General features: G+C 45.1%; 1 protein-coding gene across 2 annotated transcripts; it reads left to right on the top strand.

The window, feature by feature from the left end:
• The first annotated feature begins 2,535 nt into the window (after positions 1 to 2,535).
• Positions 2,536 to 23,748, top strand: YWHAB (tyrosine 3-monooxygenase/tryptophan 5-monooxygenase activation protein beta). 2 transcript variants are annotated; one of them, XM_029916399.1, is made up of 7 exons: positions 2,536 to 2,731; positions 4,208 to 4,261; positions 16,766 to 17,068; positions 19,244 to 19,367; positions 20,256 to 20,419; positions 21,374 to 21,469; positions 21,765 to 23,748. In XM_029916399.1, the coding sequence occupies exons 2-7, from the start codon at positions 4,250 to 4,252 to the stop codon at positions 21,819 to 21,821; spliced, it is 756 nt and encodes a 251-aa protein (XP_029772259.1). In that variant the 5' UTR covers positions 2,536 to 2,731; positions 4,208 to 4,249; the 3' UTR covers positions 21,822 to 23,748. The 2 variants fall into 2 exon arrangements, with proteins under 2 accessions (XP_029772259.1, XP_029772260.1); XM_029916400.1 differs by lacking the exon at positions 4,208 to 4,261 and having other exon boundaries at positions 2,537 to 2,731.
• Positions 23,749 to 24,425: the final 677 nt, after the last annotated feature.

The following is a 24,425-nucleotide window of genomic DNA, read 5'->3' on the forward strand; positions in this document are numbered from 1 at the left end:
CTCTGGCTCAGCATCTTCTCTGACTACCCCACTGGGCATAAGGCACAGGGGAGTTCTTTGTTTTTTTAATGTTTGTTTGTTTGTTTGTTTATTTTTTAGAGAGAGAAGAGAGCAGGGGAGAGGCAGAGAGAGAGGGAGACACAGAATTCCAAGCAAGCTCCAGGCCCTCAGTGCAAAGCCTGACGCTGGGCTCTAAGTCACAAACTGTGACATCATGACCTGAGCCAAAATCAAGTCAGATAGACACTTGACTAAGTGAGCCACCCAGGTGCCCTGGCACAGGAGGCTTTTAAGGCAGGGAAACTGTTCCATAGGATACAGTAATGGTAGATACAGATATTATGCATTTGTCAAAATTAATTGAACTGTATAAAGGGAATGAGCCCTACTGTAAACTACTGAGTTAATAACAACATATCACTACTGATATATCCAATGTAACTAATGTACAACACTAGCCTGTTAATGTTAGGCAAAATGGGGAAGGGGACAAAGGTTGGGTGTATGGGAACTCTGTACTACCTTTTTAATCTTTCTGTGAACCTGAAACTGCTCTACACCAATAACCTATTAATTTTTTAAAAATCCTTTATGGAATCTAAGGCTCAAGTATCTTCCTTTTCAGAAAGTCTTTCCTGCTCTCCCACCAACCCAAGATGGGTTGCACCTTTCTCCCAGGCTCCCAAAATATCCTGGGCGGACATATTCCCTTGGCTTCATCTGCCACATTGTATTTTAGTGTCTGTCTGTGTCTGTCAGTAGCTGTGGTTTGGTGACCTCTGGCCTAGAAAGCAGAGATGATGAAAGCAGGTAATCCATGCCACCGGTTAGCAGACACTCAGGGTGCCTGGCAAAAGGCACTTCTGTTCCCTCAATGCACTGATGACATCATTTGGGTTTAATTATCATGAGCCCTCTGACCCACTAAGGCATTTTCTGGATGGGGCAGAAGCCACAGTCAGATCACACTGCCTTATTTCAACTTAAGCAATCTCTACATTACTGATCTTTTTTGGTTTGCCAGGGATGGATCCCCCATGAAGAAGTTTTTGCGCTCGGAAACTCTTCTGGGGTTCAAACCCGTGCTGTTTACGTTACACAACACTCTCTTTCGATCCTGCGCAAGTTAGATGTGTAGGGGCCACTGGCACAAATGCCTATATGCAGATACAGAAATGAGAAAAGCAGACTCAGGTTGGGAGGGGACCCTGGCACTTTGAAAAGTCTGACTCGTCAGCCTCGAGTGGGCAGCCACTCCTAGGCTTCAGCCCACTGTTCCTACACAGAAATGTGGACACAGTAATGCCAGATGGGGTGGTGATGAAGATTTCTGTTCACACAGAAATTTCTGTCTTTAAAACATGTTGGCAACTAACACAAATGGTCTAGAAATACTGGAGCGGGCATATTGGGAGGATAAGGCATCAGCCCGTTTAAATGGGGTTTTATGATAGAAAATAGCAGGGAAAGGGAGAACCTTGATTGTCATCTGTCACCCTCAAGGCGCTTATCAATAGTCTTCCAGGTCTCAGTAACCACCAAAAGATTTAAGCAAGAAAGGGAAGATAAGAGTGGCATTTCCTAAAGATCACTTTGGCAGTTGATGGGGGCAGGGCTGAGGGTAGGGTGGTGAGTTAGAAGTTTGTATCATTCAGCTAAGAGAGATGACAAAGGCCTATTTACTTTGTTCTTTCTCCTACCAGACTGTAAACTCCGAAACAGCAAGGCCCGTCTAACTCGTGCTTGCTCTGTCTCCAGCACTGAGCGCAAAGCCTGCTCGGTAAATATTTGTTGAAAGAATGAATGAAAGGGAGGGAGAGGAAGTGAAAGACGTTCTGGAGAACTGAGTTTAATGGGGGTGGGGGGCTGTAGAGGCCTGTTTCCTTTCCTTAAGCTTTTCCTAGGAGCCTTGGGAAGGGCGTGTCTCAACGAAGGGATCACAGAGACCGGGTTCAAAAAAAACAAGACTTGGCCTGTTCGTTCCTGGCACTTCACGTGGCCTCTCCGATGCACAAAAGAGGAAATTTCTAAGTACCTTAAAGGTCTAAAGGGAAGACAAAGCGAAATTGAGGAATGAGCAATTTCTATCCTTTCCTAGGTCCAGTATTCCCAAAACACACGGCGAAAGGGGACTGACCTCAGCCTCCAACTGGTGGCGATTCCTTTTTGGGTGGGGAGGGAATGGATGACCCCGGTGACTGTGGTCCTGGTCCTGCCGGGTTCCGAGCCCAAGCAGAGAGCGCAGGACCTAGGGCTCAGGCCCGCCCAAGCCCTCACCTCGCCTACTCCCCAAGTTCCCACGCGTTCCGCCCCCGACTCCGCCCCCTTTCTCCTCCCGCCTCCTTCCGCCATCCGTCCGCATTTCCGTCCCCCTCCGCCCGCCCCCTCCTCGCTCCGCGTCCACGGCGCCCGGGTCTCCTCTCTCCTTCCTTCTCCCTCAGTCAGCGCCCCTCTCGGGCGGCCGGGGCAACCCCGTGCCCCGCTCGCCCAATGAGGAGCCGGCGCAGGGGCGGGGCGGGGCTCGGGCCGGAGCGGAAGTGGTGACCGGAGCGGAAGTGGAGCTGCCGCCACCGCCGCCGCCGATTCCGGAGCCGGGGTAGCTGCTGCCGCCGCCGCCGTCCCCTCTGCAGCCGCCACCGCTCCTGCCTGAGGAGTGGGCTTGGGAAGGAAGCGGTGACCCGCGCTCGGAGCTTCGCCCGCAATCACCTTTTCTCCCTGTTGCCCTCCCCCGGTGAGTGCGGCGCGGGGTCCGCCCGGGGCCCCTGGGGGCCCAAGCGCAAAGGTTTCCCCGGGCGGCGGCGGCCGCCGCGGCGACGCGAGCGAACCCGCGGGTGGACCCCGGGAGGTGTTAGCGCGCGGCTTCCTCGGTCCCGCGAGGCCGCCTGCGGCGCGGGCCCGGCCTGGCCGCGGCCCCTCCCTGTTTCCGGGGCCGAGCCCCATCGCTCTTGTTAAAGGCCTGGACTACCCTCGGCGCCTGCGGCCCTGCCCTGCGGGCGGGGTGCGGCTCCGAACGGGGCCCGAAGGGATATCGGGCGGCAGACCCCCGACTTTCCATCCCCCACTAGCTTCGATCCTTGCGCGACCCCTCCCTGCTCCTTGGCGAAAACCGACCCTTTAAGCCCTGTTAACCCTGTTCCTTGCTTTCTGGTTTCCAAAAATTAAAATTTAACCAAATACGGATGAGTTTTCGAGCCCCAGGGCCTCTATTGGCTCCCCCTGGTTGGGTAAGGGGTTTAACCTTGGGAGAGAGCAAAGGGAAAACCCCCTCCCACTTTGCAGTAAAGCCATTTCATCATCGTTCGCTGGTTTGGGAGCCTAGCAGGACCCGAGATTCCCTGGGAAGCGCAGGGTTGGGGTTTGAAGCAAGAAAATAGCATTTGTTGGAACCGGTTACTGAGTCAGGCCTGATGCCCCGGGGAAAAAATGTCATAGACTGAAAATCGGGAGTGTTTTCCCACGGTATTTACCGTCATTTAATGCCAAAGTCTTTTGTGTCCTTACCCAAAATTAAAATTTGCATGGTGGCATCCCTGGTGATGGGGAAGGGGTAGGTTTTATTGGGCCCCTTTTCTTCGGAGGATGGAGTACATCTTTGCTATTGCAAATGGAGAACTGCATGTAATGGGGTTTTCAAAGGTGGCAGTATTGGTAAGACAATTTGCCAACATTTCTGTAAAAATGCATGTCTCTTGGCCTTTCCTCACTCCTGTTCTCTTTGGTAAGGCTAGGTAGCATCAGACTCTGATTTTACTTGTCCTGTGTGGGAGACGGAATTTGGCAAGATGATCTTAGGAACATACAAAATCAGGTGGCCACAGGATCCAAAGCAGAAAGATGAAGCACTTTCAAGAACATGAAAATTGTCCGAATTTCTCACTCTGTCTCAATTGTTCATATGAAACCACACACTGGACACACGGCTACTCAGCCTTTTGCATTTTCCTTTGGAAATTGATATGTATAAATAGGGCTTGATTATTAGTGCTTTTCTTGGCTGCTTCCAGCTATCCCATTTCTCAGGAATATGTCACTTGTCCTGAGCCCTCGTTTTTCTTGAATCTTTTTTTCTCAGCTGCATACAGGATGGTGAGGGTAAAACCTCTTGGTTTTCCTGAACCCAACTTAGAATTTTAGGTGTGGTCTTCCAAATGGAACGCAAATAATTCAGTAGCAGCTACTGAATTCTTTTCCTACCCTCTCTTTTCAGTGAGATAAGAAGCCATTCACCCATCTTACAGATGAAGTCTTTATGAGAAATGAGGTAATTTGGACTAGACCACATGCCTAGTTTTTTGATTGAATATCCTCATTCATCAGGACCAAATATTTCTGGACTGTCAGCCCCTGGAGTATGGCTCCTACCCTATAATCTTCAGTACATTTCCCATCATGCAGTGCTCGTGTTATGTTGAAGCCATTTTAGAATTGGAGCTCTATAGATCAGGAAGGCAACCTCCATAGAACCAGGCTGAGCGGATTCCCATGATGCTAGTTCCAGAGGCAGTCTCCAGAGATTTGAGCCACTGCAAAAAGTGCCTTTTGCCCAGTTGGATGTGGATACAGAAACAAAGAGCACTGGACTTGGAGTCAGCTAAATTTGATTCAGGTCTTGCCTATAGCATTTTCTACCTGTGGGATCATTAGCATGTTACTAATCTCTGGTACTTAGCTTCTCTGTCTCCAGAGTGTTCAGAGGCCTTTTGACAAACTGGAAACTGTTAAATATAAGCTTTTGGTTTTGTTTTTTTTAATCACAGAGTTCACTATTAATAGCTTTCTTTTTTTTTTTTTTCCTCCAGCTGCATTCTGACGGGACCCATCCCTGCTTTATGTACATGTACTTTCAAAAATCAGTGTATTCTTGTAGAACTTTATTTTGTGTACAGCATCTCCAGTCTTAGCCCATTTTCTCATCTGTACAATGCAAATGGTAACAGAGGCTTTGTTGTGTTGTGGCAAACTCAGTAATTAAAATAAGCACTTGGGATATAGTAGGTGCTTAATAAATGTTAGTTGACTATATCCGTGAATATCCATACATAGAGACTAGACATAGCATAGACCCAAGAATCCATCCATTTGTGGGGCACCTGGATGGGTCTGTTGGTTAAGCATCCACCTCTTTGATTTCAGCTCAGGTCATGATCTCCCGGTTCTGTGAGTTTGAGCCCTGACTCAGGCTCTGCTCTGACAGCCTGGAGCCTGCTTAAGATTCTCTTTCCCTCTCTGTCTGCCCCTCCCGCACTTGCTCACATGTGAGCTCTCTCTCAAATGAATAAACTGAAATAAAGAATCCATCATTTGCAATTTACTCACCAACTGTTGAGGTAGCATCAGATAATTAGTCTATAATAATAATAATAATCACTTACGTTGCTCACTGTGTGCCAAGCTTTGTTCTAAGCACCCTACGCATATTAACCAAGGCTTCATAAAAACCAACGATAGGTAAGTACAATTAGCCCCATTTTACAGATAAGGAAATTGAAGCACAGAAGTTAAATAATTTGCCCAGGGGTGTATACACACATACCTATACCCACAGCACAAGGTAAGTAGCGCTGCAGCCAGGAATCAAACCCAGGCTCCCTCGCTGTACTGATCGGTGTCACTGATGGTAGAACATGTTTTGTGTGAACACCATTTAGTTCGTAATGTTTCTTTACACGTATCCTGTTACAGAATGTGTTTGGGCAGCAATTTTAGCTATATTTGAAGTTACATATCGTTTAATATGTTGGAGGGACCGTATTCGTTTTGGCCTGCTGGGACAACACTGCATCGGGAGGCGGGCTTGTGAAAACCCCAGTGTTTCTAGCATTTGCTTCGTATTAGGGAAAGAGTTCATCAGTTACTTTGTGGCACACCGATTTATGTTATCCTAGGTGCCTTCCCTAAAGGGGTGTGGTCAGGACTACCATCGCTGATTTTGGTTTATCATACTACCTTTTTTGGGTAGATTTTTATACTTTCAGTATTTTGTTGGGGAAGAAGAGAGGAGGAAATAGATCTACATAAGTAGAGAGAAAATTCTAAATTACAATTTCCTCCTAGGCTACCCCTTCTTTCAGTGGTATCACATTATTAGGCAGCTATCCTTTGAAGGGTGCCCTAGAGTGAACTAAGATTTGTTTGTAAAGAGACCTTATATTCCTTACTTCCTGCATTTTTGTAGGAGAGGTGACGATTCACACTAGCAAGGGGGGGAGAAATTCGTTTTTTAAGAGCAACTTCTGAGCATTATAATCATCTTGGTCTCTACACAAATATGGTTCTGGTCGTCATCTGTCTGTCATGAGGGAGAAACTTAACAGTTGGAGCTGGATTCTAAGGGGAATACTTAAGGAGGAAAAATAGACTCAAGTACTTTCTATTTTGGGATATGTGTGCTAAAAGCCAAGTAAGAAAGCTTACTGCTTTCTGGACTAAAAGATCTTCTAATATAGACAGAGTTATGTGTTTCTAATACGTACTTAGAATGAGATTAGATTGATTGAAGGCCTCAGGAGAACAAGTCATTCCCAGCAGTAAGTTAGTGAGATGACTTTTTTTAATATTCTGGCCAGTTCTCTTATGTAAGTTTTTTCCTGTTAGTTTTATTTTATTGTTTAATCTGAAAGGCCTAACAGTAAAAGTTATTTCTGAATGGCCTTGACCGGGACAGAGGTAGCAAAATAGATATGAACCCTGGCCATTGTTACTATTTGCCCACAGACCACACAAAGCTTATTTGACAGTCTGTTGGGTTTTTGGCATATGCTATTCTTAACTTCTTTCTTTTATTTTGATTTTTAAAGCTAGATAATTAACTCGAGGCCACTTCTGAAATCCCACTATAATAACTTGGTATGGTTTTTTGGGAAAATTGCCCATTTAATCTTTTCCTTAAGCATTGGGGATCATAGTTGAGCTTTAGGAGGTAGTTCCACACAGAGGAAAGACCATGTGTCAGTTCATGCCCATGTGACCCTGGGCAGGTTACTCCGGCATCTGTAAAAGGGGACAATGGCACCTACCTCATAGAATACTCAGGATTAAATGAGTTGATAATGATAAACACCTAGTGCTTTATACGTTTAGGTAAATCATAAATGATGGGTATTTTTGTTATTGTTTATTTAATCAGCTGGCATGGACTTTTGAAAAGGGGAGATGGACATAAAATACTCTCAGGGGTTGTTGAAACTCGGTTTGAATATATAAATCTAAATATCGGGGGACACCTGGATGGTTCAGTCGGTTAAGCGTCCGATTTCAGCTCAGATCATGATCTCGCAGGTTGTGAGTTCAAGCCCCACATTGGGCTCTGTGCTGACAGCTCAGAGCCTGGAGCCTGCTTCTGATTGTCTCCTTCTCTGCTCTTCCCCCACTCATTATTTGTCTGTCTCTCTCAAAAATAAATAAACATTAAAAAATAATTTAAAAATTAGTAGCTTAGGGGCACCTGGGTGGCTCAGTCTGTTAAGCATCCAACTGCAGCCCAGGTCATGATCTCACAGTCCATGGGTTTGAACCCCATGTCGGGCTCTGTGCTGACAGCTCAGAGCCTGGAGCCTGCTTCTGATTCTATAGCTCCCTCTCTCTCTGCCCTTCCCCTGCTTACTCTGTGTGTGTCTGTCTCTCTCAGAATAAAATAAAGACATTAAAAAAATTTTTTTTTAATTAGCTGAGAAACATTAGTCAAAAATTAGTATAGTGTTGTCTCCTGATTGGAGCTGAGATGGCTTTATTCAAAAAGTAGACTAAGAGTATAAATACAGTGTGTACTTTATAGGTCAGATGTGGTCTACTTATCTCTGTCCATGTAGGAAATAAGCCTCATGTACTTTTAAAAAGTGCATTGAGGGGTGCCGGGGTGGCTCAGTCAGTTAAGCGGTGGCTCAGGTCATGATGTTGAAGTGGTGGGCTCAAGCCTGGTGTTGGGCTAGCCTGCTCGGGATTCTCTCCCTGCCCTTTCCTACTCATGCTTTTGTGTTCTCGTTCTCTCTCTCTCTCTCTCTCTCTCTCTCTCTCTCTCTCTCTCTCTCTCAAAGTAAATAAATAAACTTTAAAAAAAAATAAGATGTATCAAGTGATGAAATAGTCCTACTCAGCATGGCAGGTCTGTATCTCCTTCTTTCTCTGCCCCTCCCCCTCTGATGCTCTGTCTCTCTCTGTATCAAAAAATAAAATAATTAAAAAAAAGAAATAAACTTAGGTAAATTAACATGGGCCTTTCTTTTAAAATTATTTAAAGAAATCAGTTTGGATTTAAAAGCAATGAGGTGTGGGCGTACCCAGGTGGCTCAGTCAGTTAAACCTCTGACTTTGATTTCATCTCTGGTCATGATCTCACAGATCCTGAGTTTGAGCCCTGAGTCAAGGCTCTATGCTGACAGCTCAGAGCCTGGAGCCTGCCTCAAATTCTCTCGTTCTGCCTCTCCCTTGCTTGTGTGCGTGCACTCTCTCACTGTCTCTCAAATAAACATAAAAAAAAAAAATGAGGTGTGTAGTTAAGTGTCCCTTCCCTGGCTGACCATGTTGGTTATTAGACTTGTGTGTGGCTGCTATTTGAGTGATTGCAGTGTGTAGAGACAAGTATTTTGCATCGTGAATTGGTTTACTCCTTACAAGAACCATATTCTGTAGATTTGCCTGTTTTATGCATGAGAAAACAGACACACAGAGGTCAGGTAACCTATGGAGTTGGCGTGTGGTACTGGTGATTAGGCTGAATCACTCCATTATGCTGGTGGGCTCAAAGCGTTTGAACCCTGTTCACAAGAATGACCAGTTGAGCTGTGTTTATGGATCAGAATTAGCACATTGTCTTTTGGGATTGATCCCTTAAAGCCAAGAGATCAATTTGTTGTCCTGTCTGCTGAGTTCACATGGTGTGACCTTGGGTATCACTTAATACCTCCAGTGTTTTAATTTTGGCTAATTGAACATAATAATACTCAGCAGCTGATGCAGAAGAGGGAAAAGATTTTGAAATAGATGTTTTCCTCCACAATTCTATGTTTGCTGGACATCGGCACTAATGAGTCTGTGTTTCAGACATGCAGTGTTCCATTTTCTAGCAGAGAGCCTGCAAATGTTTGGATGGAATTAAGTTGATAAGAAGACTCTGAATTTTGTGTGGTGAATGGCACACAGATCTTTTTAGAGGAGGTGTTTACAGCGAGTAGTTTTCTTTAAGAGCTAGGAGTACTTCACTTTTTCTAGGTAGCACCCCCTGACCACCTGGTCCCACAAACTTTCTCAGTCCTTCCTGCGGTAGCTTGGCAGCTGTCTTTCCTTCAGCAGGCAGAGTGACTTTGGCCTTATGGTGCTGTGGGTGCTCTGTCCAGAATGGTATGGCTGAACGCTGGTCAGAATTTACTGACCCTCCCTTACCCCATGGAAATTTGCAAGTCTAGATTTTTAAGGTGCTCCTTTCAATTTTCTCTCTGGATCCATAGCTCTGCTCATCTCTTTATCTACTTGGGTCTTTGATTTCTTCAGTTTCATCTAGAGAAACATATAACGTACTCTTTATTCATACGTCTGTGTTTCTTGCCTGCATCTGGAGTTCCTTTTCCCCTCCTGGCAGAACCACTCCAGCCCAGAAGACCAGTTAGGACCCAGCCACTGTTAAACTAAACCTTCCCTCTGATTCTAGCTGATTGCCTCTTCAAGGAGAGCATTGGAACCCTTAAAGATGTTCTGTCTTCTGTTCCTGCCATGGGGGGTGGGGAGGCTGGAGAATGTAAGGACTCAGAGGTGAGGACCACACTACTTCTCATTATATTTCTTTTGAGTTCCAAGAAAAGGGTTCATACTGGTAGTTTTTTCATTTGTGGTGATTTCAACACACACTGAATTATGTGCACTATATTTCATTAGAAGCCCAGATTTGTTGTATGTAGGGCTTTCCTAGAAACATTCCATTCCTGTGTTTCATAATAGAGCTTAATAATCCTGACACATGATAGACTATGACGTCCTCATTTTAAATTTCTAACAAATTATTAAACTCCATTAAAGCTCAGTATTTTAGAATTGAGCATGTTCTTTTCCTTGAAAACAAAACAGAGCAGAAGGTTAGATACATCTAAAGGCCACATTTCATAAGGTCATTTTCATTTTTCTTCCTTTGCAAGGCTGCTTTTCTTCTTTTAATATGGATTAACCCCAGGTAGTCATTTTAATTATTTTTTTACTTGTGCTTGGATAACTGCTTCTGAGTAATGGTCTCTCAGTATTCTGAACCCGGCTAAAAGAAATCCTTTAGGCAAAGAATTTTGAGAGAGAGGGCCTTGGTCGGTTCATAGATACTCTTATTTCAGCATTTACTGTCAGATTTGAGGTTTCCTGTATTTGAAGGAAATCCTGTTATTTCACGGGCCCCCTCAACCCTCAGAATTATACTTCATGATATTATTTAGTGGTATTTTACAAAAATGAGATACTTTTGTGCCTCATTTTCGTATAACATGTATCTCTGTAATAGACCAATGACATTAATTCCCTTCTTTTGACGGCCATGTAGTCTTTGTACCAACTATCCATCTTCTTAAATGCTCCGCTATTGGAGATTTAGCTTGTTTCCACTTTTTCCCTAAGCATTGCTGATTTACTTTGCAAATGCCTCCCAGTCCTCTCAAGCGCTTAGAGGACTTTATACAGTGGCTTAGAAGAGATAGACGCCCAGCACCCTCCTTTGGCTGTGCTTGAGAACCAATCGGGGCGCATCTCTGTGTCCACATTCCTGACGGGGGCCCCGCACAGGGAAGCCCCTTGGTGCGCTGCCTGCTTTGATGTGTTGCGGCCTCGAGCACGTTTGCTCTGGTGTCTGTGCTGTTAGTGCCAGGCCTGATGGTGAGACTGTAGTCTTTGAAGGTGGGGGGGCGGGGGGGCCAAATAAAGGCTGCCTGACTGATGTTTTTTTCTTGGTAGGACATTGGTTGAAAGTCTCAGAAGAAAGGTAGGTCCTGATTATAAACCATCACTTGTGGGCATCCGATTCAAGAAAATTCAATTAGGAGCTAATGAATGAACGTGTTACAGTTAACGTGTATGTCTCTTTTGAGGCAGCTGAAAAGGGTGGAGTCTTATCTAGGAATGTTAACAGCACATACTCACTTCCTGTACCAGAAGAATCTAGACTTGCTTTCCTTCTCCTGGGTCGAATGTTAAGTAAATAAATAAAAAGCCAGGCTCACATCTGTGGGCTGACAGGGTTGTGTAGGGACTGTGAGAGGAATAGTGATTCGTTGGTTTCACACTGCATTTAAGATTTCCTTTAATTCCCTGCGCCACATCGTCACAGCACCTTCTGTGAGCTAGATGTCCTGTCTCCAGCGAGCAGATTGGGAGGCCAAGATGGAGCAAGCTCACAGGGCTTTGTCGTACCACACCCTGTGCTCACGGCTGGTCCTGTTGCCTTTCGGCCATGCCACATCCGCTACGCGGTGTTCTTTCTGCTCTCCTGGTACTCATTTGTTGAAAAAAATGACAGGTACTTATTTGAGCATTTGTTTTGTGCTTGGCAACAGTGTTCGACATTAAATGAGAAACAAGTGGGAAGCTTCCCTGGGAGGACACACACACGTGGGGCCAATTGTAATGGACCCTGCTCATCATCTGTACCAGACAACGTGCAGCATGTCGGCCCTGGACTGTGTAATGGGCTGCAAGTGCATGTGGATTCACAGGCTGGCACCTCGGTGGGGTGGGGTGGCCGTGAAAGGCTTCCTAGCCAGGTGGATGGATAGAGTTTGCACAGGCGGAAGGACCGAGGAGAGCATCCTAGATGAAGGAACTAAAAAAGCACTTTCAGGGGGGTTTGAGCATGACCTGTATCGGGTGTTCGATGGTATTCTCCAACCGGAGAGAAAAGGTCCATGGTGGAGAGTGGCCAGTTGGAAAACAGACCATTTGGAGGAGCCGCATCCCGAAGGACTTTGAAGGCTGGGCAGAGTTTCTATTTGGTGGAGCTGCCAAAAGAGTCATCCAGGGGGACTGAGTGACGGTGGGGCAGGACTAAGAGTTCCTTTGTGTTTCTTTTTATTTATTTTTTTATTGAAGTACAGTTGGCGTGCTGTGGTACCTAGGGTCTGGCATACAAGATAGCGATTTGATGCGTCTACACGTTAGTGCTGTGCTCACCCAAGTGTAGCTGCCACCTGTCACCGTCCAATGCTGTTACCACTGACAGTATTCCCTGTGCTGTGCCTTCGACAGACTAATTTTGGGGGGTTGGGGGGGTTGTTTTTGTTTTTATTTATTTTTGAAAGAGAGTGCAAGCAGGGGAGGGTCAGAGAGAGAGGGAGACACAGAATCTGAAGACAGGCTCCAGGCTCTGAGCTAGCTGTCAGTACAGAGCCCGATGTGGGACTCAGCCCACGAACCGCAAGATCATGACCCGAGCCGAAGTCGGGTGCTTAACCGACTGAACCACCCAGACACCCGTGACAGACTAATTTTGAAGTAGGACCCAGGAGTACAAGGAATGAGGTATGAACATCATGAGGAGTTAGTGTGCTTGTGAAGAATAGGTGCTTGGGGCTTTGAGTTATCTGGGAGCACTGCCAGATTTGCAGTTTTATTTAATTCCTTCATTTGGGGATCTGTTCGTGTGGCAGATGCCAGTTGATACTGATTGCAAGGTGCTATGGGAGCTTTGCAGCGAAGAGTTGATGGTGCGGTGAGGGACTTAGAGATGTGTACATACCATGTTAGAACTGAAGAACTGTGTTAAGACATGAAGAGAGATGCAGATGAAAAAGAACCATGCGAGATTTACTTTAATCATGTTTAATTTTTTATTATTTTTAAAAATTGTTTTTATTTGAGAGAGTGTGTGTGAGCAGGGAAGGGGAACAGAGGGAGAGAGAGAATCTTAAGCAGGCTCCCCACCCAGTGCAGAGCCCAGTTCGTGGCTTGATCCCATGACCCTGATATCATGACCTGAGCTGAAATCAAGAGTCCAATGCTTGGCTGACTGAGCCACCCAGGTGCCCCTATTGTAATATATTTTTTTTTAAATGTAACTCCGTATACCCAAAATACTACAATTTCCACATGTGACATAGCTAGCTACATGCAGCCAGTGGCTATCCTGTTAGACATCTCCAGCTTGGTTTCAGAAAGACTTCGTGGGTGGGGGGGTGGCACTTGGGCCATGCTCTGAAGACTTCTGTGTGCTCAGTAAATGGGAAAGGACATTCCAGGCAGAGGGAGTGGCTTCGCGAGCAAAGACATGGAGACAGAAGAGCAGACTCCCAAGAAAACCATTTTGGCAGAAGCACAAATTGTGTGGAAAGCATGTTTTGGCAAAAGCCTAGAAAGACAGGTTGGAAAATCTTCAATGACGGGAGTGAATCCGGCTACTATTGGCAGGAGGGAACTTTAAAGAATTTTGAGCAGGACGTGGTTCAGTCACAGTTTTGAGAATGGGTCTGATCTTACAGACGTGAAGAGGGCTGAAGGTAACAGGACACCAGAGGCCGGGGTCTGGGGCAACTGGATGGGAGGCTTACTGCAGAAGTAGCACCAGAAACAGTTCCAGATCTCTCTCGTCTCCTGCCTTCCTCCAAACTGCTGGGTGTTGTGTAACCCATTTCCTGTTGAAATTGGTCTAGCTGCTTCAAAATCCGTGTTATATAAGTCAAAAGTTACGTAAGCAGTAGGCATCAGGACAGTTAGCTGTGGATTTTGTTTGTTGGAGTTTGTGTGTGTATGTGTTTTAAACAGATGGGTACAATTTTTAAGGCATGTGTTCAGTCTTCACATATCATGATGGCTCTCCATGTCTAGGAACTCTTGCAGGCATCCTGAAGAAACTGGAAATAGTTAGTCCCTAAACAGCCCCTATTTGGTTTTGAGAAATAGGGCACGGACCTTTGGGAGTTCCCAAGGAGCGATCAGGATTCTTCAGAGAGGTAGGATTTAACTTTTACTGTTTGGGAGGGGAGCTTTCTTGGGGACCTGGCAAGGCCAAAGGGTTTCGTGGCATCTTTGGCAATGCTGGTCCTTTGCATTTCTCTGCTACTCTTTTATAATGCTGCACAGAATGGCCTGGCTCTGAATCGGCTTTTGGCCAGTACTTTATTAATTGAAATCTTTTCTGGTGGAGTTGCATAGGTGCTGTTTGATGAACTTCGGAGTGGGCCACTAAGTGATTGCTAACTTTGAATTCATCTGTAAATTGGAGCATTTCTGAGGTTCATTGAAAGTGGACTTCTCCCAGAATGCTTTGAGGAACAGAGAACATAGGATTCTTTGCTGATAGAGGTTGTATCCTGATCTGCATGACTTTGGTCAAGAAAATTAGACATCCTGAGTAACCGTGTAATTTGAAAATGAAGGATGGTGTCCTTTTGATGGACTTGATCAGAGTAGACTAGGCTGTGTTGTGGCACCCAAGAGCCTCACCATCTCCATTAATTCACCCAGTGACTGTTTCTTTTTCATACTTCAAGTCCAGTGCCAGCCTGTAGGAGCCCCCGCACAACACACTCAGGGTGTCAGGCTTCCTGCGCACAGCACCTAGGGCACACAGCCTACTTGGGTGTGTAAGAAGAGAGCCTGGCAGATGACATACAAGCTTTCAGTTGTCACCTGGAAATAGCATCAGCACTGCTGTTTCATGAGAACTAACGCTGTGCTCCTGGGGACTGTCGGAAAATGTAAAAGAGCAGGTGGAATGTTTCATGAGCATTATTATCTCTGTTACAGTCTCCTTCTAGTGACGTGGGTGAGGATGTCAGGCGGATCAGGTGACACTTGCTTCACTGAGTGTGGGCTTAGAATTAGCGAGCCTTGCACAGGACGAGGCTCTGAGGATGACTTGGATTATGAGCAGTGGGAAGAGAAATAGTAGTTCTGAACTTTCTGCGTTGTCTAGGTTGGGGCGTGTCTCCTCTGTGCTTCATCTAATAAAACATTTTCATGCGGTAGGGCCCTGTCTGTAGAATTTCTCCCTTGAAAATACAGAAATACTTGAAGCAAAACCATTTTGAGAGGAGCGGTTGTACTTTCTTTCCTATCTTAAAATCATTCATCATTTTCAGAGTCTTCAGTTGTGTGTAGAATAATGGAAGTAATCGATACTGTGTATATAGTAATGAAAGAATTTGGGCTTTTTGTTTTTATCTTTTAAAGATTTTGTTTTTAAGTAATCTCTATACCTCACATGGGGCTTGAACTCACAACCCTAAGGTTAAGAGTCTGACAGAGCCAGCTAGGCACCCCTGGAAGAATTTGTTTTAAAAATACTGATACTCTGGGGCGCCGAGGTGGCTCAGCTGGTTGGGTGTCTGACTCCTGATATTGGCTCAGGTCATGATCTCACCGTTCGTGGAACCTGTTTGGGATTCTCTCTCCCTCTCTCTGCCCCTCCCCCATGCTCTCTCAAAATAAACTTTAAAAAGATACTGGTGTTCCTATTACTATTTAAAGTAGTAGTTTACTTTTTTGTACCTTAAAATAGTATGTTTTTGTACCATGGCACAGATATACCAAAATTTAAACTAACAGTACATAAAACTAGCTTTTGGTTAGTTTTGGTTAACAAGTTTTTACATATTATTATATTATCCATACAGATTTTACATATCCTAACACTGCGTTCTCTGTAAATAGTGATTATTACAGTGAGGAATTAACTAAGGGAGACACAGAATCCGATGCAGGCTCCAGGCTCCAGGCTCCGAGCTGTCAGCACAGAGCCCAGCGTGGGGCTTGAACTTGAGAAGGGCGAGATCATAACCTAGGCCAAAGTCCAATGCTTAACCAACTGAGCCACCCAGGCGCCCCTCAAAAATATTTTTAAAGGGGCCCAGTTATGGTTTGAAGTTCTGCAGCTGTGGATCTTGAGTATACTCCTAGCTCTTACAGCCTATACCGTATGCAAAATTAGTGCCTGATAATTTGTTTGTGATGTGCTAAACTCACTTAGATTAGGTCATTTGTTCCTCCTTGCATCCCCGTGGTGAGGAGACAATGTTCTTACTTTCCAGTAAGGAAATTGAAGCTCTCAGAGATTAGGTGATGTGACCAAGGTCATATTCCGCTTGTAAGGAGCAGAACTGGCGTTAGAGAGAGCTAAATCTGCCTGCCTTTGGTTTATGCTCTTATGTATAATGTGTCCTTGTAACAAAGTTAGTAAATAGAAGATACGGTAACAATGGCTCCTATTTTTAGGTGCCACCCTGGATGGGCAACTACCAAATGTAATATTTAAAGTGCTAGCTTTGCTTTAAAATTAATGCAAGCAAAAAAAAGAAACAAAAACATTAAATTAATCGAAGCAATCGTCACATGTAAGGTGTTTTTCTCCGTATTATTGAAAGAAAGTCGTAATGGTCAAAACCAGCAATTTGGGGGGAAAAAGTTAAGGATGTGTGTTTAGCATAAGCCTCTAAAGAAATAGTTGTCCGGCAGCCTCCCTGTGCAGAGGAGGCCGGCTGGGCTCCTGGGGACAGAGAGACTTGAGTCTCTGTGGGTCTCAGCAGTGTTGCCCAGGGCGCATCACTTGCCTTCTCTGAATCTCCAGTTTTTCACCTCAAAGGGCTGTTGGGAAAATTAATTGGGGGGAAAAAAACGCCACAGAACTTAGCAAGGTTCTTAAGCCCGGAAGTGCTCGTGTTCAGTATCGCTGGGGGCATTTGGAAGCACATGTTGCAGATGTAGCTACGATTCTTACCAGACGGGTTGGGAGAAGGTTCCCATGTGCGTTTCCTGGGCCCTGCAGCCTGACACTGCTTTCTCTCTCTTTTCTCTCTTGCTCCTGTTCTAGGGAACGACCATGGATAAGAGTGAGCTGGTCCAGAAAGCCAAACTCGCCGAGCAGGCCGAGCGCTATGATGATATGGCCGCGGCCATGAAGGCGGTGACGGAGCAGGGGCACGAACTCTCCAACGAGGAGAGAAACCTGCTCTCCGTTGCCTACAAGAACGTGGTGGGCGCCCGCCGCTCTTCCTGGCGCGTCATCTCCAGCATCGAGCAGAAGACAGAGAGGAATGAGAAAAAGCAGCAAATGGGCAAAGAGTACCGGGAGAAGATAGAGGCCGAGCTGCAGGACATCTGCAACGACGTTCTGGTAAGAGGCCAGGGCTTCCCTTTCACGTAGTGACTTCCAGACCGTTCACTGTGATGTGCAGGTGCAGACTCTCCAACGGCTTATGAGAGAAAGGTGTCAGAATGTACTGGAAAGCTGAAAACCAGTTGGAACTAATATTTAAGTATACGATGTGATTTCCATCACCTTGTTTGATCAGAGGTTGCTTGTCACAAATGGGGTATTTTCCTGTCCCCTGAAAAAGACCTGTGATAAACAGGAACACTGACAACATCCCTCCACCTTTTCTTTAGAAACTGAGTCCAGATAGGCAGGATCTCTGGTAGGTGCAGCCACAGACAGGCTGTTCTGTGTGTCGGTCTGGGTGGTGATGTCCTGTCCAGCAGGCGAGACCGGAGCAAGCAGCTGAGCCCCCTTTCTCCCCCTCCCGGTCACGCCCGCACCGTGTAAAGTCCTGAAAAGTTAGCCACGCCCGTCAGTTCAGCCTGCGTTCTGAAGCCAAATCAAATGTGGTTCGGGATTGTCCTCTCCTGGGTTTTTTATGTAAGCCTTGGTCAGGTGATTGATTCTGAACGATTTCACTCTGGCCACAGTCTGGGGTTGGATGGGAGGGGTGCGTGTCCTAGAGCAAATCATGATCATACTGTCTTTCCCTCACATCCTGAGCCCACTGGGAACTTTCTTTTTCTTCCAGGTGAAATCAGGTAAAAATGAACAGTGAGGGCTGCTTTGAAGGGAAAAGGAATTCACACTTGTGGATCTACCTCCTCCCCTGCTGGCTGCCTCTCCGAATTACTGCCCCTGACACCTTTCTTTTGAAAACCAGTACAAAGCTTGTCAGCCACCAGGCAGTCCTCCTCCTCCCTAACCCCTAAGGAGTCTCACCCTGTCTGTCTGCAAAGAGTAGTAAAGTGACGACTGCCCCTTGCACCTTCTCGCTCTGACTCAATTCCCTTACAACTGAGCTTTTGCATTGAGCTGCTCTTCTTGTGAGACTCATGGCGTGCGAGTGTCATGGCTAAATTGGTTGCCTGTTCGTAATTTGGGGGTTTGTTAATGGTGCACTAATTCCTGAATGTTAGGTACATCTGGCATTCAGATGAAGTTTGGCATGCATTCCAAGGGCAAGAAAGTTCCATAATTCCTGAAACGTAGACCAGCTTTTAAGAGCATCTGAAAGAATGTGAAGAAAAGCGTGGTACTTACTGCCTCTTAACCAGTTTTTCAGGATGCCACATTCTAAAACAACTCTTCGAAAATATTGCTCTGTACACGAAGCTTGGACTCCTTCAGAACTGCTTTTGTTGTAAGCATAAATGTTTAAAGGAATTTATTATTAATAATAGTATTAGCTACTTCTTGAGCGCTTACTACGCGCCAGGCCGCGTGTTAAGCGCTTGATGTACACTAGCTCATTTCTCCTCATAATCCCCCTAGAAGATGGCTCTTACACTTCCCCATCGTGTAGCCGGGAAAGGCCAGGCGCAGGGGTGCGTAAACACAGGGTCACAGGTCGTAAGTGGCAGAGGAGGGACTTCTACCCAGGTCCGACTGATTTTCAACTTAGTTTTTGGCAGTTTTGCTCTGTTAGTGCCTTTTTCCTCCCAAAAGGTAAAGTTTTTTTTTTAATTACAGAAGTAATACAAGTTCATTGTTTTAAAAAGGGAGGGGCGGGAATCAGGCAGAAGAGCATAAATAAGAGAATAAAAATCCATTCTAATCCTGTCACATAGAGAACCATTATTAACATCTTGATAAATACTCCTCAAGAGTTTTCCCTGCCATATTTATGTGTACACATACATATTTTAATATTAAAATAGGATTCATCTGGTATTTATAATCCTTTTTTATTTTCCACTCAGACTTGTTTTGAGAACCTTACCATGTTATCAGTGTAGTTTTGCATTGTCATTTTTAAAAAGGCCTTACGTAGCATTCATTGTATGGCTGTACTTTAATCAACCCCTTGTGGATGGTCAGAGCGATTTTTAACAGAAGAACGCAGGCACCTGCTGTTATGACCTGGGCTAAAAACCGCTTAAAAAGCTTTGGATGGAAATTTTGGTGTTTTTTTTTTAATCTGCAAAAAATACTATTTAGAAGTGGTAGTATGTGTCTTGAATCTCAAAGATAGTTATAACATCTTCTTTCTAATATTTCCAGATTCTTAACAGAATGTGCATCATTTTTTAGGAGCTGTTGGACAAATACCTTATTCCCAATGCTACACAACCCGAAAGTAAGGTGTTCTACTTGAAAATGAAAGGAGACTATTTTAGATATCTTTCCGAGGTGGCATCTGGAGATAATAAACAAAGTAAGTAGCTTTTTCTTGTTTGGAAGAAATTTGACCAATAGTAGATCCAGTCTTCCTTCATAATAATTTTAAACAGTTTTTGCTTGCTTTGTTCCCCATAGACAGTCATATCACGGTACCGAAAAGTTTAAAGATCACAGCATTGTGCTGAACTGTGATTTACATGGTCTGGGGTTGACAAATCAGAATGTATCTAAGGGGGAAACATAGGGGGCATTAACAGTGTGGCTCAGTAGTGCGTTCAGGGAGCTCCTTTTCTTGGTGGGGAGTGGGGGGAAGCTTGTTCGTTGAAACTTGAAAGTATATGATAGCCTGGAACCATTGTAGTAAATGGTGATGGATTTCTTTGATCACGTAAGCGTTTTGCGATGGTGATAACTACAGCTGTGCTTTTATTTAAGGGCCTACTAGGTGCCAACTATTTTAGAGTCTCGTTTATTCCGTACAAAACGCTAGGAGTTAAGGTGGGAATCTGTTCATTTTTCTGATAAGGAAACCAGGGCTCGAGGGGGTCTCACTCGCTCCAAACCCCACGTCTTAGTGAATAGGAGTCAATTCACGTGTGGGTCTGTTGACTCTAAAGTCCGTGATTCTTTACTGGAGCATATTGTTTCCCGTGTTCTGTCTGGTTAAGGGTTATTTCTGTATTTCTTAACTGATTTAGGAGACTTTGTCCTAATTGTTTTCATTGTCTCCCAAAGCTGTCATGCAGCACTTGGCTTAGAATATACATTTAGCTAACAGTTGTTAACCAAATGCCAGAGACCCTGTCCCCTCCTCTCATGGGTCCCCAGTCGCGCCCAGTTTGGTAAAATAACTGGATGGCAGTCCTGCTTGTGATGCACCTGGGAAAGAACCTCCCCATTAATGTTCTTATCTTTCTTACAGCCACTGTGTCGAACTCTCAGCAGGCTTACCAGGAAGCATTTGAAATTAGTAAGAAAGAAATGCAGCCTACACACCCAATTCGACTTGGCCTGGCACTGAATTTCTCAGTCTTCTACTATGAGATTCTAAACTCTCCTGAGAAGGCGTGCAGCCTGGCCAAAACGGTGAGAAAGCCCTTCTGTGCTCTCTGCTCACAGGAGGACGGGGCTTGTGTATGTGCGCGTTTGGTTGATCACTTGGTTAGTTTTGTCCTTTTTTTTTTTAAGAACTTCTTTTTATTACCTGCATTTAACAACTCACCATCTTAGACTTCTCTGAAGATGTTTTGGAGGTAGGATTAGATCTTTTTTGAGATAAATAACAGGCCTATTACTTTTTGATTTCTTCTCAGCACCCTGCTGATTTCCATTTTCATTTTTTGATTACTGGTTTGGGGGATGGTTCTAGAAAATTCAGGAGGAGGGTAGCATGTTGTTCCTTATTAAGCTCTGGGCTCTGTAGGCCACTGTTACGTATTGTATTCCTCATACCAAGATTCGAAGTTACGGCTGTGTAAACCAAAGAAATTGGACCAGGTTTCTTTGCTGGGTTACCTCCTGTCTTGGTAACTCAGCTGCCTTTTCTACATGTTTTTTAGTCTTTGAACATGCACGCTGTTATTTAAATTTTTTTAATCTGGAAAAGTTGTAGAAAATGAGTTCTCTAGGGTCCTTCACTTAATTGAATCAGATTTAGTGGTGTGAACTTCTGTTCTCAATTTATTCCTTGTATCCAGACCTTTTGAGTTTTTGTAAAGAAAGAAGAAAAAGGGTTACTAGAAATACTGCTGGCAGTTAAGCAAGCTCTGTGAATCCGTGCAGGGTTGAACGTAACACCTGCTGCCTTCTCCTGGCCTCGGAGGCTCTTAGCTAGGACTTTTTTGTCATCGTTGGTTGGTGCTTCATGAGAGCGCATTATCTGTTTGCTGCAGCAGCTTGCAAACAAGGTCATGATGGCCTCAGTTTCCCCCCAAGTGCTGTACTGGAAATGAGATTGTATTGACTTGTTAACAGGAAAAACTGGGGCAGAACTCGCTCCGGAGAACCTGTGACAGTTTTGCTAAAGGCTCTTTGTTTTAGGCATTTGATGAAGCGATTGCTGAACTGGATACACTGAACGAAGAGTCCTACAAAGACAGCACCCTGATCATGCAGTTGCTTAGGGACAATCTCACTGTAAGTATTGCTGGATTCTGCGGCTGTTTCTGGGGGGGTGTGGTCTTGTTCCCACTCACTGTTGCCCAAGACTTGAGGGGAGCTGTACCCTGTAAGTACAGGGAAAAGTATTAAACTTACTAAGGTGCTTGTAAATGACTGCCGAGGTTCTGACCTTTGCAGTCTCGCTGTCCGCAGTAAGGCAGGAAGACTTTTAAGCAGTGGAGACGGGAGATCAGCTGACGGACTGAGCCTGCCTCCCCGAGTAAATTTGAGGAGCCCTATTTTGATTCGAGCTCTGTTTTTCTCTTTGCAGCTGTGGACGTCGGAAAACCAGGGAGATGAAGGAGACGCTGGAGAGGGAGAGAACTAATGTGTGTTGTGCTTCGTGATCTGTTCGGTGTCACTCTGTCCCCTCCACATATATCCCTTTTGTGCGATAAAAAGAAAAAAAAAGTCGTACGTCGACTTTCAATTTTTCACAGCCTCAGCCTAGCAAAATGGTCCACAGGATAAACAGCTGGTGTTTGTATCTAAAACTTTGATTGGTCCCATAAATGCCACGGCATTCTGAAGTTTTTATTTTGATTAACATTGACAGGATTACTGTGTTGAAATTTTTTTTCTTTTTTTTCTTTTTTTTTACTGAACACTGTGATTATGGGGTTTTGTAACTTAGCAGACCTCTTACTGGTAGAAAAAATAGACCTGAATTATGTGTAACTTTTTGGAAAGTTTAATCTGATATCCAACTAGTCCCTGAAATACAGTTCCATTGTAAAGTTGTACAGAAAGTTATAGAGATTATATTGTGACGCTGGGGCACGGAGTGAGACACCTGTCCTGTGATACTCAAGTGTGACAGTAACTCACAGTAGTTCTGCCTGTCTTTTGGGGGTTGCAGGCACTTGGCCAGTTCAGGCTGTGGCCAGTCAAGTTCATGACTGCAGATGTCCACAGTATCTTCCTCTGAGTAAACGCAAAGCTTGAAATGGAAACTCTTTGTGGCAGATAATTGGGTTTTGACCCCGTGAAAAGGTCTAGTGCTCCTGGAACACGGGTGGCGTGTGGCCAACACCCCTTTCCTGCAGCCATCGTCCCGATTTGTCTTGGGCTTCCGTGGTGGAATCTGTTTTCCTGTAACCAGGAGCTAGAGAAGCAAAAAGCCGTGCGTGTAGCCTCTCAAAATGGCCTTCTCTGTTTCCTGGGTGACACCTTTAAGAGTAACATCTGCAGAGATGGCCCTTCACTTGTGAAGTACTCCATCTTCGAGTGCCTCCTAGCTCCCGGCTTCTAAATTTTGAAATCAGAATGTTCTTCCCACTGTTCTTTTTGATTGCTGACTTTGGTTTTCTTTTCCCTCTTTTAAGTTTCCATCTCGCTTCCTTACACCGTTTTCTTTTTGAGTTCCCCTGTTGTCTTCTGTTCGCTGTATCCTCCCGCCTGGGCAGGGCCGGGAGCCGGGAGGGAGTGAGCCTAGCTGGCGAGCACTTTGGTCAGCAGGCGGCGCTTCCAAGAGTCAAGAAGAGCTCCCAGCACACAGCTCCAGCCTCCGCCAGCTGTCAGCACGCCTCCTGCTCTTCAGTCATACTGAGACCGGAGTTAGAGTATTTTTAAACATCCATGGCTTCTCCCTGGATTGCAGCCAGCCCTGATAACTCTCGATAGTACCTGTCACCAGATCTCCCAGGTGTGCCTCCTCCAGCCAAGTTCACAGACCTGTCTGAACAAGACCTTACAATGCAGGGAAGTTGCATGAACTCCGCAGTGGGGAGAGTCCAGAATAGCCAGGCCTACCAGTCTCACAGTACCCCTCTCCCTCGAACATTCCATGTAGCTGTAGTGTCCACCTCTTTGTCCATCTGCTGAAATGAGAAAAGAACCAATTCATGCACTGATGTAAAACAAACCAAAAAAGAAAAAAAAAAAAAAAGAAAAAGAAAAAAGGAAAAAAAAACCAACCCCCCCCTTCTAGCTGAACAAAAATGTGCAGTTAATACTTGGCGCTTGAAAATGCAGTAGTGAATGCGGAACAAGCCTGTGTGTGTGTCGGTAGCTCCTTGCTCTGTCTTCCTCACCAGTATTCTGCCTCACGTTTGCTTCTGTGACGGTTACATCGCCGAGCAAGCGCACCTGTGGTTGTGAAAATAGTATAGCCAAACAAGAAAAATCCCCAGTTATCCATGTGCTAGATTTGTGTATGTCTTTCCAACAGTTCTAGTTTCCACCTTAAACAGAATAATCAGGAAAAGTGTAAAAATTCAAAAGTGGAATAAAAAATTTTATCAGTTGCCTGTGAATTGATGTATGACGCCATCTCACTCCCAGAACTAGCTGCCTATTCTGATCACACTTCCTTTTGGCTCAACTCTTTCTTTAAAAAGTAGGAAACATCCTTATTTCATCCTGCTTAGAACCGGAAGCCAAGGTGTTGTGAAGGGGAAGAAACTACCATTAATTAACAGCCAGTTTCCACCTATTCTGTGCCACCTCTCCACCTTCCACTACAAACCACCTGTAGCTTCTGAGAAAAGGTGTGGACGTTGATTTTGTATCCCACTCAAGACAGCCTGCCCTTTATGTTTTTTTATTTTAACCCTGTGAGAGTTGCACAAGGGCTTCGTCATTTCTTGGGTTCAACCAATTTGTCACCATCACACTTGATGGTAGCCTGCAGCCCTGTTGATGTTTGCCCCCTTTGCACACTCCCACAATCAGGGTGAAGTGTATTTCGCCTGCATTAGAGTGGATTTGGGGCGTGCTCGCTACTGTAGGCCAGACCCGCTGCAGAGCTGTTGGCCTGCGGTGCCACACTCCAGCCAAGGGCAGGAGGAACCGGCCTGCTGTGCTGTAGTGGGGTACGGGGAGCGTCACCTTGAGGGGCAAGGGGACATACTGGGAAATCCTAGTGGTCCACAGTGGTTTGGGATTTTTTTTTTTTTAATGCTCCCACACCACCTATAGGTTGAGGCTGCAA

This window comes from Suricata suricatta, chromosome 12, assembly GCF_006229205.1.
Source record: "Suricata suricatta isolate VVHF042 chromosome 12, meerkat_22Aug2017_6uvM2_HiC, whole genome shotgun sequence".
NCBI lineage: Eukaryota > Metazoa > Chordata > Mammalia > Carnivora > Herpestidae > Suricata > Suricata suricatta.